Source organism: Apium graveolens, chromosome 3 (assembly GCF_009905375.1).
Source record: "Apium graveolens cultivar Ventura chromosome 3, ASM990537v1, whole genome shotgun sequence".
Lineage (NCBI taxonomy): Eukaryota > Viridiplantae > Streptophyta > Magnoliopsida > Apiales > Apiaceae > Apium > Apium graveolens.
This window is the reverse complement of record NC_133649.1, coordinates 280,866,146-280,886,396: the sequence shown is the minus strand read 5'-3', so window position 1 is coordinate 280,886,396 and position 20,251 is coordinate 280,866,146. Positions and strand designations below refer to the sequence as shown.

At 33.8% G+C, this 20,251-nt stretch overlaps 3 protein-coding genes and 1 long non-coding RNA gene across 4 annotated transcripts; 2 read left to right on the top strand and 2 right to left on the bottom strand.

The window, feature by feature from the left end:
• Nucleotides 1-1,332: 1,332 nt before the first annotated feature.
• LOC141713453 (rac-like GTP-binding protein 5) lies at nt 1,333-3,919 on the bottom strand. The gene is made up of 7 exons (XM_074516883.1): nt 3,655-3,919; nt 2,769-2,856; nt 2,565-2,674; nt 2,402-2,465; nt 1,977-2,041; nt 1,825-1,890; nt 1,333-1,731 (listed from the first exon to the last, which is right to left on the bottom strand). The coding sequence occupies exons 1-7, from the start codon at nt 3,751-3,753 to the stop codon at nt 1,630-1,632; spliced, it is 594 nt and encodes a 197-aa protein (XP_074372984.1). The 5' UTR covers nt 3,754-3,919; the 3' UTR covers nt 1,333-1,629.
• Nucleotides 3,920-4,330: 411 nt separating this feature from the next.
• On the top strand, nt 4,331-7,339 carry LOC141711084 (uncharacterized). Its single transcript, XR_012571209.1, has 3 exons — nt 4,331-4,399; nt 4,477-6,974; nt 7,112-7,339. It is a non-coding gene; the product is annotated as an uncharacterized LOC141711084 (long non-coding RNA).
• A 7,529-nt stretch (nt 7,340-14,868) lies between these two features.
• Nucleotides 14,869-15,288, bottom strand: LOC141715081 (uncharacterized). Its single transcript, XM_074518566.1, has one exon. The coding sequence runs from the start codon at nt 15,286-15,288 to the stop codon at nt 14,869-14,871; it is 420 nt and encodes a 139-aa protein (XP_074374667.1).
• A 3,467-nt stretch (nt 15,289-18,755) lies between these two features.
• LOC141715080 (uncharacterized) lies at nt 18,756-20,022 on the top strand. Its single transcript, XM_074518565.1, has 2 exons — nt 18,756-19,586; nt 19,756-20,022. Exons 1-2 carry the CDS (start codon nt 18,756-18,758, stop codon nt 20,020-20,022), a joined length of 1,098 nt encoding a protein of 365 aa, XP_074374666.1.
• The last annotated feature ends 229 nt before the right edge of the window (nt 20,023-20,251 follow it).

The following is a 20,251-nucleotide window of genomic DNA, read 5'->3' as shown; positions in this document are numbered from 1 at the left end:
AGTTTTTTGTATTTTGAGGATCTTGGGTGTTTTTGACATTTTACACGTACTTTAAGATATATATAAGTTTTAACTTTGCATATTTTTTTAAAAGAAAATTTTATTGAATTAAAATTTAATATATATACTTTCATTAAGGAAAATAAAATTTGAAAAATGATTTGTAAAACTAACATTTCTATTTATCTTAAAATACGCGTAAAAAATCAAAAATACTAGTATTTTGGGACGGAGTTAGCATAGCTTAGAATAGTCTTTTAGATGTTCAAAGATTTGGATTTTGATTCTTTTAAATGATAAAAAAAAGAGCAGTGCTAGGTACCCAAAATTTAGCACAAGAAACAGTTTTAAAATTGTGTGCAATGGGTGATACGTGACTTTAGTCTATTAATTGGTGAGATCGATGTGAATGCTTGATTGATCAATATTATGAATTGTATGATAACCAATCGGAAAATGTCATTTGACATTTTACAATTTTTTTGGATCTAATGTTGGGTACCCAATATTTCTCTAAAAAAATATGGATGTTGATTCGTATATTTTATGTACTTGGAATTATTTAGAGCAAGTCCAATGTAATGCTATAAGTAATGTCATTTCCTATAATTTGAAGGTAAATGTCAAAAATTTCAACTAGAAAAGAGTACTATACTTGAATACAAATATACATATATGCATCCTTGGTTCTAAATTTGGAACCAAGGATGCATTTATACATCTAGCTACATCATCAAATTAATACAAATGAGATGAATGTTGGTGTGCTTTAAATGAAACTTAGGGGAAGGTAACAAAATTTAGGTAAATTAAGAAATATTTAGTTTCAAAATGTATATAAGAGTTGAAATTTTATTTTAGCATCAAAAGATATTTTTTGGTGCCAAATTATAGCAATAACTATAATTATTTTGCATCATGCATTGGACTTGCTTTAAGTGTACACAAAAGGTCCTAGGCTTACACAAAAGGCACAAAGGCAAATCTTTATAAAGAACAGAAAAAGTTATTAGAGCTGGGTTGTTTCAATCGCTTCCGCTGCGCTGCTCTGATCGGTGCTGATAAAAATAAACGCTTTTTATATAATTTAAATAAAATCTGGGATTTCACAATAAAAACGTTCTGCAATAAATTATTAGATAATATTTGTTAAAGAAATATAATTTTTCTATATCCAAAGTACTAACAAATATCTGAATATGCCATTACAATTCACAAGTAGTTGCATGCTGTTTAGAATCACACTGTGGACTGGTGGAGCACAAAACTTATACTGAGCAGGCAGACTGCCCTTACAGAACTAGAATGGATCAATTTCAAATATAAAGCCCCTTATAGCTAAAGATATATATTGTTTGTATTAATGAAAAGTGAAATCACATAAAGAAAAATGCATCAAATCAACGGTTGTTTTTACAAACATCATAACAGAAAATAGTTACAAATTGTCTAGGTGTTGGTCAACAAATTACACAGAACATACCCCTCTGCATAAACTTTAATCTAAGAAATCAATAGAGACTATACATCATCGCTTGTAATATTTTGGTGCGCAAGGGGAAAACATGAAATTCTACAACGGAAATAATGAACTGAAGTGGGTAGTGCATTTACTCGATAGCCCTATGATCACAGTATTGAACAAGCCTTTTGGCCCTTTTTCTTCTTTTTCTTTTGCTTGGGTGGTTGCAGCACTACCTTAATAGCCGCATCAAAAACTGCTTTCACATTCTGCAGCATGAGTCAGTATATGTGTTAATACACAGAGAATCGCCCTGCCACCTACTTAAGGAAGACAAATAAAGGAGATCACTAAGGACTGACCTGCTGCGTTTTTGAGCTACACTCGATGTATGCGGGAGCTCCAATTAGTTTCTTCAACTCCTCTCCCTATTATAATTTACAGAGTCAAAATTATACCCTGATTTTGCCCAGAAGTTGAACAGTTTCTAGATTAGGAAACATAAAGTCCTTACTTGAGCTGAAGTAATGGGCACTGCACCAGGATGGTCTACAAAGAACTGCTTGTCATCCCTCAGATCTGCAGGCAATTTTAACAGAGGTTTTAAACAAAAACTTCAACCTGTTGCTTGTAGAGGACAAGGATGTACAACAACACTTCAAGTTGGTTCTTAATATATTGGTCCATGTCATTTAAAATACACTTGGTTGGCAGACTGGTAGTTTGTCCATTTTTAAAAAAAAAACCTAGACTTTATATGACATGCCATATCTAGTTGTCATTCCCTCCCATAGAATATTTATCCAAAAAGTAAAAGAGAATGGTGGCATTCCCTTCCATAAAATGCCTAGTTGTAGTTCCCTCCCATACAATGTTCATTCAAGAAGTAAAAGATAGTGGTGGCACAACAGAATGATAAGAAGGGATGAGAGGTCGTACCAAGCTTTGTTCCAACAAGAATTATTGGAACTCCAGGTGCATAGTGCCTAAGTTCTGGAATCCACTGAAAATGGAAATAATAGAAAGGTAAGCAAATGCAGATGCAATTATAACAGAGACAGATATCTTTTGGGAAACATATAGATTAGGAATGGTATCTGACCTTCTTCGCAACATTTTCATAGCTAGCTTTGCTAATCAGAGAAAATGCAAGGAGAAATACATCTGCTCCGCGGTAGCTCAAAGGTCTCAATCTGTTGTAATCTTCTTGACCTATTTTTAAATTTTAATTTAACGGATTAATCTTTTTAAGATATTATGTCACGTTAAGCCTAAAAGACTAAAACACGTATCTTAGTATATTTACCAGCAGTATCCCATAAACCAAGGTTGATGGTGCTCCCATCTACAACCACATTGGCACTGAAATTGTCAAAGACAGTTGGAACATAATCCTGAGGAGGAAAAGTCGACAGCAAAGAGAAATGTTAGAAACCTTCCCATTTATTGACACAATATATACATTTTACTTCCACATTACATGGCCATTAGTTTACAGCCTTGGTTCGATATAAAAATCGTATTTTACATCAATTGAGCACTAAAAAGCTACAGTCCACTCTCTTAACGAGCTTCAGAACCACCAAATTGATAAGAATTTGAAAATCCTTGTAATAAAATCCAAAAGATCTTCGACATCTGAATTATCAACTATCTTTAGCACAAATTTGACCTTAAATGTGGAATCTCTACTAATCTGAATTATCTTGACTTGTTCATTTTTTCCAATTGCGGTAGTTCAGATACTATAGATACCGGGAATTCACTCCTTTTTTTTCATTTAAAGGGTCACGAAGAATGACCAAGATCTTCGGCATTAAACCAAATAGCCTGGCTACTAAAACATTTTAACAAACCAAAGAGCCTTTCCGTAAAACGTAGAAGCGCTTGCGAATCTAGATTAAAAAACAGTTTACTTCACACCAAAATGACCGACTCGTAAACTCTTCCCTTGTAATTTACCAAAATCCACCATAAAAAACACATCTTTTTATACTCTTTAATATTTTTTAACAATCAATTGACTCGTCTAAAGCTAATTGATGTACCCAACTGAAAGCACCCCAAGAGGGTTCTAGTAGTAAAACCCCTTTGTATGATATCAAGAACAGTACATAATAAAAATGGTTACTTGGATATCTTGAAAAATAAAATCAAGAAACTGAGGAATTCAAAGGGGGGTAAAAGCAAACCGTGGGAAAAGTGTTGCTGGTGTAGGAAATGAGCAAACAAGTCTTGCCAACAGCACCATCACCAACAGTAACACACTTGATGAATCTTGAAGCACTCATCTATTGATAAGAGAGTATGATCACAAAGCCTCCCTTCATAACAGAATGAGAATGAGCAGATTGAGTAGGCCAGCTGATCCCCTAGACGAGACGAGAGAGCACCAAATGCAAACGCTTGACCCCCCTACCCTCTCCACAACAAGCCAACCTTTTGCCAGCTATCAATTTCTACCTGTTTCTTTCTTTTATTAGTATCCGTTTTTAATTGTGTCATCTTTATATTTATGACGCCAATTTTCTCAAAGTTTAATTTAATATATGTCTTTTTTTTTAATTTATCTTCCTTGTTCTTTCTAGACAAGTTTTTTTGGAAAGAAGACATAAGTTAATTATTGGATTTGCTCTTCTAAATTCTAATAAAAAACTTGTAACTTAAAAATGTATACATTTCTGACTTACAAACAGGGGCGGAGCCTAGCTGAGGCTGTGGTGGGCTCCGACCCGGGGGAAAAAATATTTAAAATTTTTATATTATCCAATCCAAAATTTTAAGACCTAGCCCAGCCCATATATAATTATTTGGGATAGAAAAATATAAAATAAACTGATGTACAGGTGTGACTTACTGACTTGAAAAAAATAGAGTGAAACACAAGAACTAAAGAAGGAGAAGTGGAGAGTTCGTTGAACACAAATTCAAGATAAGGTAATGAAATCAATTGTTTTCTTATTCATTTTTACTCTCCACAATTAGGTTTTTGTTTAATCTCCTTCATCTTTCAGGTTTAGAGAGTTACAGCCTTATAGAGCAAGCATATGGAAAATAAGGGGAAAAAAGGGGAAAAATATTGTTGTCATTTTTCAAACCAAGTGGACCTTCTTCGACTACTACCAATGAGGTAAAATCCCCATCTATTATTGATATTGATGAAAATGCAGCTAGGGTTGAGATTGAGAAAATTAAAATTGAAGAACTGATTTTAAAATCTCGAAGAGTTGAAATTGATATTAATACCCTTGAACGAGATCCTGGAATTCGGATTCCTATATGGCAGCATCCCGTTAATCAACAGGATGAAATTAGACGAGTTTATATCAAAATGGATCCATATCAACCTAAATTAGTAGAGTATCCAAGAACAAGATATGGGTCACAAACACAATACCGTAGATTTTAATACTCATGGTTTGAAATTTTCGTTGGTTAAAATACTCTCCGAAAAAAGATTCAATATTTTGTTTTCCATGCTTTATTTTTCAAAATAAAGCACCTATGCATCCTACATTTACCACTGATGGATTTAATTGTTGGAAGAGGGTTAATGATGAGGTTAGATGTCCACTTTTAATGCATGTTGGAGGTCCATCTTCACCACATAGTAATGCAGTGCATTGTGTTCAAGATTTAATGAAAGTTACGAGACATATTGACAAAGTGCTTAATACCCAAAGTTTAGAAGAAATCCAGAAGAATCGATTGCTACTTAAAGCAACAATTGAGAGTGTTCGATGGCTTAGTTTGCAAGCTTGTCCATTTAGAGGTCATGATGAATCTCCAAATTCTAGCAACCATGGTAATTTTATTGAGTTGGTCAGATTTGCAGGTCGAATGAATGAAGACATTATTGATATAGTCTTAGAAAGAGCTCCAAAAAATACAAAATATTCTTCACCAACTATTCAGAAGAAATTTTGCATATTTTTGCAAATAGAGTGATAAGCAAAATCCGTGAAGAAGTTGGAGATGCAAAATTTTACATTTTAGTTGATGAAGCCAAAGATTCTGCAAATAAAGAGGAGATGTCAATTATCTTGAGATTTGTTGATCGTCTTGGTATCTTACGGGAGCGTTTTTTTGAGATCGTTCATGTTCCAAACACCGCTGCTTCAACATTAAAAGAGAAAATATCTATCGTTCTCTCTAGATATAATTTGCATATCTCTAATAGGAGAGGTCAAGGGTATGACGGTGCTAACAATATGTCTGGTTCTTGGAATGGACTTCAAGCTCTATTTCTTAATGAATGTCCTTATTCATATTACATACATTGCTTTGCTCATAGATTACAACTAGCATTGGTTGGAGCTTCTAAAAAAGATATTTCAATTTGGCTATTTTTTTCAATGTTATCAGCCATTGTTAATCTTATTGGTTGTTCTCCCAAATGGCACACTGAGTTGCATTCTGCTCAAGCTATTGAAATTGCTCGTATGGTAATTTCAGGTGAACGTGATATAGGTAGACGCATTAATCAGATTGGTAATCTACATCGGAGTGGTGCCACTCGATGGAGGTCGCATTTTGATTCTATTTGCAGTTTAATTGATATGTATGGTGCAACCATTTCAGTGCTTGAAAGTATTGTTGAAGAAGGTACATTTAGTTCACTACGTGGAGAAGCCGGTGGTTGTTTGATAATTATGAAATCTTTTGATTTTATTTTTACACTTCACATGATGCATAAAATCATGGGGATTACTGACTTGCTTTGCCGGGCACTACAACACAAGTCTCTTGACATTGTAAGTGCCATGGATCTGGTCTCAACTACCAAATCACTACTTGTTACCTTGAGAGAAGAAGGATTTGATCATCTCCTTATATATGTGCAATCCATTTGCACGCAATATGGAATTGAAGTTCCCGGTATGAATGATTTGTACAAAAGCAACGCTCAAGCCAGCAAAAAGACTCGATGACAATCTGCCAGCACTACCATTTTGATATCTTTAATTCAGCAATAGATTTTCAGCAAGAAGAGTTGCATTCTAGATTTAGTGATGGATCAGTAGAACTCCTTACACTCACCTATGCTTTAGACCCTAAGGACAACTTCAGATCATTTAAAGCTGAAGACATTTACAAGCTGGCAGAAAAGTTTTATCCAGATGACTTTAGTGAACAAGAATTGCATTATTTGAGAAATCAACTTGAGCAGTATAAACTTGATGTGATTCATCATACGAGCTTTCAAAATATGACTACTATCAATGAATTGTGTCGCGGATTAGTTGAAACAAACAAGGTGCATCATTATAATTTGATTGATCGGTTGATTCAGCTTGTTTTGACATTACCGGTTTCTACCGCCACTGCCGAAAGGTCTTTCTCAGCTATGAAACTTATTAAAACTACTCTACGCAATAAAATGGAGGAGGAGTTCTTGGCAGATTCTATGATGATTAATATTGAGCGAGAACTTGTTGAAGATATAGAAACATATTCCATAATAGATTAGTTTTATTCTATGAAGAATCGAAGGTTACAACTCAAGTGACATGTAAGATTTCTTAAAATTCAATCTGTTCTCACGTGTTAGGAGTGGCTATTTGATTTACTTTTCTGAATTTTATAATTTCAGTATAGTTTTCTATATTTTTGATTTTCAGAACATGATTTTCATGCTATTTTTTGCAGTACAGAGCACCTGCTCCCCATGTACTAATGCTGGTATGGTCTATGTACAGTATGTTGATTTGTTAATTTAAGGCTGATGGTTTATGCTGCTGCAACTTACAGTTGGTAAGTAGTTTTTATATTATGTTCTACATTTAATTAGTAGCCCAGAGTATTTTATTTTCCTGCCTCCGCCCTTACTTACAAGGGCTTATTAATTTCTTTCAAATTGTCACACATATTTTTTTACCACCAATCTTAATTGACACTTAAGACGTTCTCATTAAAAAAAATTCAATTCCGCAAAGAGTTGTTCATACAACTATTATCGACATTTTTCAAATCATTTTTGCTTGTATTATCCTGATGTTCGCTGCTATACCATCATTTGCCCTTTTATACTAAATAAATGGACGAAGTAGTAGTAGATTCAACCATGATTATTAAAATTATTGGACATTATTGTTTCGTGCTCTTCACAAGGGTGATTTAAGTGCAGCGAAATGAATTTTTTGATATAATTATAAGGTTATGTATACAAAGTTTGTCCTAAGCTAGGAAAAATATTAGCTCGGGAAATGCCAACCAGACAGTAGTATTTCGAAAAATACTACACATGGCATCTGGAGTTACTTGTCAAAATTGCTATCTGTATACGTGACTATCTGGACTAATAAGAATTTCTCCAGCGGCTATGTGTTCAATCTTTGTTTTTTCTACATAATTAAAGTATTTTTAGCCTCAGTAACTCAACAACTTTCAGAGGCGAATGCTTTAGTAAGCGGACCCAGCTCCAGTTGGGTGAATTTTTTAAGTAAAAGGTAAAAAAATTACCGCTGGGTAAAAAATAAAAAAAAATCATAAAATAAAAATTTCAGTTTTATTGGTTTACTGTGTGAGTTATAGATAAGAGACAGACAGAGCGAGCAAATAACAAAGTTTAACAAAAACAAAGCTACTAGTATCGGGCATTGGATAATTTGGAATTCTGGATATGAGGACATCTGGTCTAGCATTTAAATCCACATTCATTCTCTTATTCATCATCGGATTTTGGAAGGTAATTCTCTAATCATTTTAACTTATTCATTGTTGAAACAATATATGTATTCTAAGTGTTTGATAAAATACCCAAAAGAATTTATTTGATTTTCAGTTCATATTATGTGCTAAATATTTGACAATTGAATAGATTTTAAGGATGTGTGATTAACAACCCAAGAAACTGATGAAGTCACTCTTTTCTTTTTATAAGAAAGAGAGAAATGTACAAACACCTGCATCAAATATTCACATGACTAATACGCCTGATTCAACCCCTGATTCTTTGCCTACGACTACAAGTGAAGTGGAAATTCATGTTGACATTTCAAAAGAGTAGTGGGTTGAAACTGATCCTGGTTTACGCTAGGCAGTTTGTAATTTTCCAGTGAATCAACAAGACCGTATTCGGAAGGAGTATATACAAATAGGCCCTAAGTTGGAAAATTATCCACCAACATTTGATGGACGTGATAATCGTCATTTTCAACATAGGTGGTTTTCATTATTTCCATGGTTGGAGTATTCGGTAGCTACTGATAAGGTGTTCTGTTTTCCTTGCTTTGTTTTTGAAAAAAATCCGCCAAAGTCGCCTATGTTCACTACTAAAGGATGTAATAATTGGAGCAGAATGTTAGCCGGAAAGAAAGGAATCTGTGAACAACATGTTGGACAATTAAATTCTTTCCATCAGAAGAATGTTCAAAATTGGGCTGATTTGTCAAGAACTTCGAAGCACATTGATAGAGTGATTGATAAGCTGCCTCCATAAATTGTAAAGTTGTCAACTTTACAATTTAATCATGACAAAATTAGCAAATACATTCTGCTTGAAGATTATGACAGTGTTTGGCGGTCACTTTATAATTTCTTAATTATGAATTATGATACATTATTATCGCCTTATTACGCTACCTACTCTAAAACTCCCCTTATTTATTATTATTAGCAATTAGTGGCCCCAGTATCATTGTCATTCAATATCCATGATATCAAATATTTCAGCATGGCATATAATTGTTGTTTGATCTCATCATACATTTGATTTATTGCATATGTGAGAGAGGGATGTATTTAAAATTTAAATACGTTCTCTTTATATTATTACTAGTTGATAACCCGTGCAAAACACGGACCTAGTTAATTTAGTTAAATAATTACTAAAAATTATAATAATATAAGTGTCATGTCAAAATTTATAATTTTTACTCTGAAAATTAAATCCAAACTATTGAGTACGATATTTGTGTTATGATTATAATAAAAAGATTATAATTATTATATTATTTCAAAAAAATTATTATTTTATTAAAACTATACTATTAAGTCATATGTGAAATAGGATTACTGAGTTGAAATCAATATAAGAATTACAATTAAAAAAAGGTTAAATAATACATATAAGTAAAAAAGGAATAAAAACTATACGTTTAGAGTTATAATGAAATTCAAAAAGGGTAAATTAAAAGTTGATGAAACCAAAAATGTATAATATATTGAATTAGCAATACATAAGGGAATAAAGAACACAAAGCTTAAAATCAAAAAGGTGAAACAAAAAAGAGATCAAACTTAATAAGTACCAGTATATGAAAACAAAAATAAAACTAAACTTAATATAATCATACGTCATGTATAAGTATAAATAACAAGAATAAAACCAAAATTAATAGAATCATAATACATGTAGAATTATAACACATCATAATACATGTAGAATTATAAAACATGGAGAAGTATAACACGAATATATGGTGTAATCAAAAGTTTAGTAGAATTAAAAGACATGCAAAAGTAGAATTATAAGATATAATAAGTGAAAATAAAAGTTGGTGAAACCAAAATTAATAGTATCATTTAAAAAGGGGTTTCGTAAAGGTTATTAATTATAAATTATTTAAGGGAATGTTTGGTCGAGAGTAATTAACAAAAAAAAGAAAATAATTTTCACTCAATCTCTTTGTTATAATTTGTTTTAAAATAATAATCATTCTCTTTCCCCTTTTTAGTTTTAGGTTTTTTTAATCCTCATTCCCAGCCTCCTACTTGGTATTTCTTTTCACCTTCCCATTTTTTTATTTTATTTTCAATAATAATTTAGAATTAAATATCATAAAAAATAAATCATATTGTTGTAAATAAAAATATAATTTGAGTTTTTTAAAATTGTGTAATGTCATAAAAGTAAAATAAAAAAATTAATCATGTAATATTTTATTTCGTTTTCGGATTAGAATCAAACATGTAACATAATTCAGGATTATTCATTTTCTTTCTGGTCGTTTCCCTTTCCGAATTTCATTCTGCTTACCTTGAACTAAACGTACCATAAAATTCTAATTTTGTTGTTGAATTCTGATACAATATCACTATAATTTGTCTCCAGATTATTTCCTTTTGGATGATGGCCAAAAATACCATATTTTTCAAAATTGGTGACCAAAATACCAAATTTGAGAAATGCGGCCCAAAATACCGACGAAATACTCTTTCTCGGATTGGGTATTTGAAATACGCTTTCTCAGATTGGGTATATGCCCGAATACCCATTCTCAGATTGGGTATTTCAACCAATTTTTTTATATTTTTAAAATTGAAATACGTTTTCTGAGATTGGGTTTATGAAATACGCTTTCTCAGATTGGGTATATGCCCGAATACCCATTCTCGGACTGGGTATTTCAACCATTTTTTTATTTTTATTGAAAAATGTATTTTACACAAAAAAAATAAGAAACTAATTTTTTTTGAGATACCCAATATGAGAATGGATATTTGATTGGTAAAAATGCCCAAAATATTGAAAATGGATATTTTTGTCACTTAGACCCAAAAAATGTTAATTTTGTCATTATTTCTTTCTTTTTCAAAATGAAAATGCAAAAAATTACATACTAAGAAAAATTCATCTCTAAGTCAACACTAGGGTCACTCACATTTTTAGATTGTACATCTAGGTCAAAATATCTAATTAAAATTGATAGAAGATAGAACTGAATTCCCTCCCTTTCTCATTCATTCTCACATAATTTATATTTAAATTACACATTAACTGATTGACATATTCAGTGGCTAAATTGGCGAAATTACAGTGCTAATATCCTGCTCAATGATATCCTGAGATCTTGATATCCTAAATAATATTTTGAATGACAGTGACAGCAGCCTAAAATAATTACATACCAAAAATACAACGGACAGCTAATCACATATGCTAACACACCCTGCAGTCGAAGCATGAGGTTTTTGTATGCTAAGACTGTCCCTGAATTCACCAAAGAGTACCAGCGGAAGACCTTTTGTAAAGATATCTGCAATTTGATGTCTAGAAGGAACATGAAGTACACGAACTTGTCCTCATGCAACTTTCTCACGCATAAAATGAATATCCATTTCAATGTGTTTTGTGCGTTGATGTTGTACTGGATTACCAGAAAGATACACTGCACTAACATTGTCATAGTACACCAAGGTAGCCTTACTAACAGGAAAATGCGATTCCAAGAGAAGATCCCGAATCCAACAAGATTCCGATACAACATTAGCCACTCCACGATATTCAGCTTCAGCACTTGACTTAGAGAGAGCGGGATGACGTTTTGAAGACCATGAGATTAAGTTGTCATCAAGAAACACACAATATCCAGAGGTGGAACGCCGAGTGTCAGGGAAACCACCCCAATCTGCATCAATTTAAGAGACTAAACTAGTGAATGAAGAAGGGTATAAATGAAGTCCAAAGTCAATAGTTCCTTGTATGTAGCGTATTATACGCTTAAGTGCCGCCATGTGCTGTTCCTTAGGATCATGCATAAAAAGGCTAATTTGTTGTACATCATAAGGGATATCCGGCCTAGTAATTGTAAGATATTGTAATGCACTAGCAAGACTGCGATAAAGTGTAGGATTGAGATATGGAGAGCCTGTTGAAGCACTGAGCTTGGCCTTGGTGTCAACTGGAGTATGTGATGGTTTACAAGAAGACATGCCTGCTCGTTCGATAATTTCTTCAGCATATTTCTTTTGTGAGAGGAATAATCCATCTGAATGCCATGTAACAGCTATACCCAGAAAAAACTAAGGGGACCCTAATCTTTCATTGGAAATGCTGAACATAGTTGAGATATGATGGATTTTCGCAAAAAATCAGAAGATGAAGTAAGTATGATGTCGTCAACATAGACAAGTATGTATGCAATTTCATTACGTCATCGATAAATAAACAACGAAGGATCACATACGCTTTGGCTGAGTCCCATGGTTTCTACATAATCAGAAAAACGCTTGTACCAAACACGGGGGGATTGTCGTAGACCATAGATAAATATATTCAATAGAAAAACATAATCTGGATAAGGGGAGTCTCTAAATCCAATAGGATGATGCATATATACTATTTCATCAAGATTACCGTGAATAAAAGCATTTTTGATATCTAGTTGATGAAGACTCCAATTTTGAGATAATGCAATGCTAAGCACAATACGAATAGTAGCCTGTTTTACTACCGGGCTAAATGTTTGTTCGTAATCAATTCCAACCTGTTGAGAACGACCATCACCTACAAGACGTGCCTTGTTCCATTCAAAAGTACCATCAGATTTCTTTTTGTGCCTGAAAATCCACATACTTCGAATAACATTAGCATTAGAAGGACGGGGCACCAAGTCCCACGTCTTACTTTCAATAAGAGCATTAGACTCATCCTACATAGCCATTTTCCAGTTGGGATCTTTTAGAGCTTGAATAGGATTTATAGGTAAGGGAGAGATGGTGGGGATAGAGGATGTGCTAATATTGAAGAGTTTCTTAGGTTTGAAGATTCCATGGTGACTACGTGTTGTCATTTGAGGAGAAGGAGGTAGCACTTTGCTTGGAGGAGCAGAAATTCTAATTTCGCTCAGAGGAGCAAACACGCTGATCTGTGTGTCCAAAGATGGACTTTGAGCCTAGTTGTTAGGTAAAGTGTTAATAGGCTCTTGTGTTGTGGATGAGCCATGTTGCTGGACCATTGAAGAGAGCAAGATGGGAGATGGAGTTCGTATTTCTTCTTGTGTTTGTTGTGTTTCTGGTTGGATTAGAGAGGATGGATTATGTAGCTGGTCTAGAAGATGGAAATTTATGCCCGCATCCAAGAAATTAGAAGTAGAGGGGGACAGAGTGTGTAAATTAGCAAAAGGAAAGATTGATTCATCAAACATAACATGCCTCGAAATAATGATTTTATGACTAGAGATATCTTAACATATGTATCCCCTGTGATTAGGAGGAAATCCCAGAAAAACACATGGTGTAGATCGGGCCTAGAGTTTATTAATAGAGGTGGAAGAAAATAGCGGAAAACATAAGCAACCAAAAACCCGTAAATGAGAGTAACTAGGATCTTGTTGATATAGAATTTTTGTGGACGACTGGTAAGAGAGGTTCTTTTGAGGAAGAATGTTAAGGAGATACGTTGCCATTTATAGTGCATGATGCCAAAATGTATGAGGCATAGAGGATTGGACAAGAAGAGTTCTGACCATGTTATTAATAGTGCGAATTTTACATTCTGCTTTGCCGTTTTGAGGGGATGTATATGGGCAAGAGAATCAAAAAGTCAGGCCGTGTAAGGAACAAAATTTATTAAAAAGTTCAATATTGTATTCTTTGCCATTGTCACATTGAAAACATTTTATTTCCCTTTTAAATTGAGTCTTAATGTAAGCTCTTAAAGAGAGGAAAATTGTGTGAACTTGTGACTTATTTGCAATAGGAAAAGTCCAAAAAAAATTCGTATAATCATCTAAGAATAATGCATAATAACAATGCCCTGCAGAGCTTAAAACCGGTGATGATCATAAATCACTGTGCACTATAACAAATGGCAGAGAAGTAAAAGAAGAGGAGTTATAAAAAGGCAACTTAATTTGTTTCCCAAGAGGACATGAATGACAAAATGAATCTGAAATTTTATTACAGGAAATAAAATTATTTTTTCAAAGAGAGCTTTAAACCGGGGCTCTTGGATATCCTAAACGATTATGCCATAGATTTGGAGATAAAGCTGCAAATGTTGATGTTGAAGCAGTGTCGAAAGATGAGTTTCTGGTGGAAATAGGATAAAGATCACCCAAGATATTACATCTTATTAAGTGCATCCCCGTCTGAAAATCCTTCATAGAAAATCTAAATGGATCAAACTCAACAGGAACTGAATTATCAACAGTAAATTTACGAACAAAAACAAGGTTTTTGATGAGTTTAGGTGCATGTAAAACATATTTTAGCTTTAAAGGTGGATATGGGTCTGATAAATATGTGTGATCAGAACCAACAATTGGAATTTTATGACTATTTCCAATAATAATATCTTGTTTATTGCTCATATTGAAGTAAGACGTGAAATTACCTTAGGTGGATGTCATATGCGATGTAGCGCCAGTGTCCATGTACCATTGATCTTCAGGAGGAGTAATTGAGAGAATATGCATCGCTGATTGAATATCAGTTGGTGCATACCCAGTAGACAGTGATGCAACAGCAACATGAGCTTGTTGTGGCCTCTGACCAAGAATCCCTGACTGCCTTGATGTAATAGGAGGTCGTTGTTTTCCTATGGTTGGATACGAATAATGAGGGGTGGCCCATGGCTGCATCCATGGCGCCCACTTCCCCAGATATTATCATTGTAGAATAGCCCAGTATGACGGATATTATTGTTGTGTTTGACCTCCACGTCCACGTCCACAGCCGCTTCATCTTCCCCTTCCTCTAATGTTATTGCTACGACCATGACCGTTGTGATGATTCGGGGTTTGGTTAATTCTGCCGCGGATGTTGTTGTAGTGAGTATTTGGTTGTCCAGTTTTAGGATACGTGGTAACTGATTGAGCTGATGGTACAGTAGCGAGAAGGGCAGCGTTGTTGGTGTTATTAGCTGTTCGTTTGGCTCGACTTGTTTCCTCCAATACTAGCATTGACCGAGCTTTGTAAAAGGGTGGGAGAGGATCACTTTGTTGAATAAAAGTAGCAACCCCAGAATAATTTTCTGTTAATCCAGAAACTAGTTGAAGAACCAATCTTTGTTTTGTAACCGGATAACCAATGTTGGATAATTGATCAGAGAAAGACTTGAGGTGTTGACAGTAAGAAGATGCATCAGGGAAATCCTCCATTTGTGTGTGTGCAAATTCCTGTTCAAGGTAGACAGACCTTGAATTTTTATTATCAGAGAATATATCTTTCAAATGATTCCATGCTAACGCAACATTTGAATCTGGTTCAATAATAGTACGAAGCAAATCGTGAGAGATGGTGGCATATATCCATTGAAGCACATAACATCAAGGTGTTCCCATAGGTCGGGGTCAGTTTCTTTAAGAGAGGAAGAAGTTTTAGTTTTTGATGTTGAAGATACTGACTTGACGCTTTGCAGTGGATCTTGAAAAGGGATGCCCATGTGGTATATTGTACCTTTTCCACCTCAAGAGTCACGGTAATGAAACTTTTGATGTTACTGACAGTTAGAGCAGGGTGAAGAGAGTTCTTTGATAATTCGGAAGACATTGTTAGGTGGTAATTTTTCTAGGCTGCTAGAGTATGAGTGATAAGATTAGAGAGAAAGATAGGAGATTAGAGAGAAAGAGAAGTGATAATTAACCTAGGATCTCTACTGATACTATGATAGAAGATATAACTGAACCCCCTTCCTTTCTCATTCATTCAAACATAATTTATATACTAATTACACATTATCTGATTGACATATTCAGTGGCTAAATTGACTAAATTACAGTGCTAATATCCCGCTCAATGATATCCTAACTAATATTTTGAATGACAATGACAGCAACCTAAAATATTTACATACCAAAAATACAACGGACAACTTATCACATATGCTAACAAAAATTGTAGCTAACTGAAAAAGGAGCAGATTTGGGAAGGTAAAAGTTAGATTAGGTTGAACTTATGAAAATAATCAAGAGCAGATCGACAGTATTGTTTTGATGAATGAAGATCGAATGACCATGATTACCTACATGTTGCCGTTTCCGTAAAATTTCAACTGGAATTAGATAGGGTTACCAGTTTAGAGTTTTGAGAAACTAGAATTAAAATCTTAAGTTAAAAATAATAGCAATCACCATTACATCCTCAAAAATATTACGGAGGGATCTTGTACGGACTTACTGATCTTCAAATGGATTATCTTCGTTAATTCTATTGCTGAATTTTAATATACATTGGAAGGGAAGATATATGAAGAAGAAGAAGAAGATAAAATTGTTATTATAAAAAATTATAGCATGTTTCAGCTATTACGGATGACCAACAACTCGTACTTAATTGAATGTCTAGATAGAGTTATGCATGTAACTGGACTATTTATCTTCCTCAGCCTATCTCTATTACAACATAATTATAAACATAGTAGGCCATCGATCATCTTGTAGTGGAGGGCCATATGATATAACTGATTTTGGTTACAGTAGTGAAGGACCATTAATTAAATTTTTTTTCCTATAGATGAAAACATGCTTAATACGTGACTGTTATAATCACTAGTACAGGTTTACTCAGGCACTTTTGCTTCTGGAACTTCGTGAGATAGCTTTTAGCGTCATTTGTTTTTCGACGCTCAGAATGTGGGAAAATATTTGAATAAAAATTTGTTTACATTTATTTTATTTGATTTGTAACTTATGTATTTTATATTTTTTAATTCTTCTATTAATATCATGATTTTAATTTGATCATTAATTTGATATTACAAAATTGAATACTTTTGTAAGTTACAAGTTTATTTCCCCTATAAAAAGAGGCCTTGCCTCATTGGTTTGATACATATAAAAAATCATATAAAGGTCATTTTCTTGCATTCCTCTTAGAGCTCTAGGTTCTTGTTTCTGTGAGATAGAAAGGGTTGTTTGATCGGTTCGTAGAAGGCGGATATTCAAGTGCTTGAGACTACCTTTGTTCGTTGTATCCTGGAAGACGGAAGCCACACCACCTTCAAGAACATACCGAGGGGGCTCATCCATTTTAAGGATAGTGGTACTCACGTGCCTTGAACATTTTTTTCGGTATTTTATTCATGTATTCTTGATTTCAGGTAACTTCTATATTATACTCCCTACAAGATTAAAACAGATGATCAACTTTGTGTGAATATTTCTTTTCACCGGGAGTATCTTGTATCTGATTTTGATATTTAACTTTGTCGTTTATATCATGCTTAGTTTTATTTTGATGAGCATGTTCGATTTTGTAAGATCTTGTATTTGTATTTAGTGTTCTCTTACCCGGCATGAATTTGTTGTTTCGATTTTGGTATAAGGTATGATTAAATAATAAACCTTGTCTAGTTGTAGTTCCAGTTTATTGGCCTTTAGTTATACTATATTTATTTTTTAATCATCTTGTCAGGATAGATTTTTGTTTAAAATTATAAACACTTTTATGCATGTGTACTCGAATGATTGGTTCAAGAATGTCCGTCTTCTATATATTAGCAATATCATGTTTCTGGTACCCTATATTGTTTGTTTTTTTTCTGCCTATTTTTTATGCTTACTGATAGGACTTGTTATCTTGTCAGTTAGGTGATAAAGTTTGTTGGAGAATGATTAACTATTTGTTTATGACCATTTGTTTACTTTGTCAGGTTATTAAGCTCGCAATCTTTTAATACATGAGTTTCTCTTTTGTATTGGTCGTTCTATTTGCTCGGGCCATGGTGTCATATATGCTTTTGTAACGGATTATTATAACTGGTCTTATCTTAAATAAGTTAATTTTAATGGGATTTGACATCTATTTTTTATACGGCCAGTTACTTTTGTCATGGTTGTTCCCTTATCTTATAATCGGTGCATGTTCTTTATGGCTATTAATATATATAAATAATTTTTGTTTTTTTTAAATTGGTATATATTTTTTAATTAGTTTTATATTACATGTGGAGTATGCTTTCATTGGTTAGTTTTTTTTAAACGTGTGCTCTTGCTTTGTTGTGTGCATGTTTAACTATTTATTGTTTTAGCATAATAGTATGGTTCTTTGAATATCAAACTACCTTGCGTGGTTTTATTTTAATTCGGGATTTTTTTCCCTTTTTAATTATTTGGTTTAACCTTTACTTGATAGCTGATTTATTTATTTTTAGAACCATTTGGTTAATAGTAAGTTATTGTTTCTTTTTTTATAAGTATTAATTACTTTTACCAGAAATTTATATAGCATTTGTTCTGTTTCATCATATGAATTATTTTTTGACATAAAGTTTGGTTCGTGTTTCTATCTTAGGAGATATTAATAAGTTATATGCATAACTTGCTTGATTGTATAGTAATATATATGTTTAAATTACTCATACTAGTTTATAATATTGCGAGAGGTTATCAAGTGTAACTATATCATCTTGTCTCTTCTCTGACGTGAACTTCTATTTGTTTACATGCACTGTCAACCATTGTTTATGATTCTGATAGTATAAAAATTAATTGCAATTTCTGGTTGCCTAATTTCTGGGTATGTTAGAATATAAACTCCGTCTGCCTCTGGAATTTTTTTTACGATAATATCAACATTTATGCAATACAAATAAACTTATTTTAATCTTGTATTCTTTATTTCAGAAATGACTGGAATTGACAGAGCTAGCTTGTCTGGTGATAAGACTGCTGAGGCAGTGCCTAATGCGGAGACCCTTGTGGTGCCAAATATGGCTATACCGGTAACCGCTTATGCGGAAAAACCGATGAAATTCAGTGGGCTGGATTTCAAGACGTGGCAACAAAAGATGTTTTTCTATTTGACCATGTTGAACCTTGTAAGGTTCTTAACTGAGGATGCACCTAAGCTGAAAGAAGATGAGTCTGATGTTCAGCTAGTGAGTGCAGTCCAAGCTTGGAACCACTCGGATTTCTTATGTAGAAATTACATAATGAACTGTTTGAGTGACTCGCTATACAAGGTGTATAGTGTGCTGAAAACGTCCAAAGCTTTGTGGGACTCACTCGACAGAAAGTATAGAACCGAGGATGCAGGTACTAAGAAGTTTATAGTGGCCCGGATCCTTGAGTTTACAATGGTGGATTACAAGAAGGTGCTTAATCAAGTTCAAGACCTTCAAATGATCATACATGACATGGAAGCTGAGGGAATGCCCATGAATGAAGCCTTCCAAGTAGCCGTTATTATTGAGAAATTATCCCCCGGTAGGAAGGACTTCAAGAACTATTTGAAGCATAAGCGTAAGGAGATGTCTGTAGAAAACCTTGTCCTAATACTCCGTATAAAGGAGGACGATATGAATCGGTTTGTTGGCTCTTCAAATGCTAATGTTGTGGAGGTTAAGAAGAACTCCAAGTTCAAGAAGGGGAAACCAGACAAGAAGCCCAACTTGGGACCTAAAGCTGGGATTCTAAGAAGAAATTTCAAGGAAAGTGTTTCAACTGTGACAAGATGGGTCACAAGTCAACTGAGTGCAGACTACCAAAGCGGAAGAAGCACGAGGCCCACATGGTGGATGATGTGGCTCAAGACATATCTGATATCAGTCTTTCTGCTGTGGTTTCTGAAGTAAATTTGATCGGCTCTAACCTGAAAGAATGGTGGATTGACACTGGTGCTACTAGACATATTTGCTCTCTCCAACTGAGACCGGAGAGAAGCTTTTCATGGAAAACTCTTCAACTTTTGAAGTCCTTGGGAAAGGCAAGGTTATGTTGAAGATGACATCTGGAAAGGAGCTGACTCTAAATGATGTCCTATATGTGTCGGATATCCGAAAGAACTTGGTTTCTGGTTCACCCTTGAACAAGCATGGATTCCGCATTGTGTTTGAATTTGATAAAGTTATTTTGTCCAAAAAGGGAATGTTTGTGGGAAAAAAGGTTATGTAACCGAAGGGCTAATTAAGCTGAATGTAATGACTGTGAAGAATATTAATAAGAACAATAATTCTTATGCTTACTTGCTTGAGTCTTCCAATTTATGGCATGGTAGACTAGGTCATGTTAATTATGAAACAATGCGTAGATTAATTAACTTGAACCATAAACCAACATTCCAAATTAGTTCAAAACACAAATGTAAAATTTATATTGAGGCAAAATTAACAAGATCATCGTT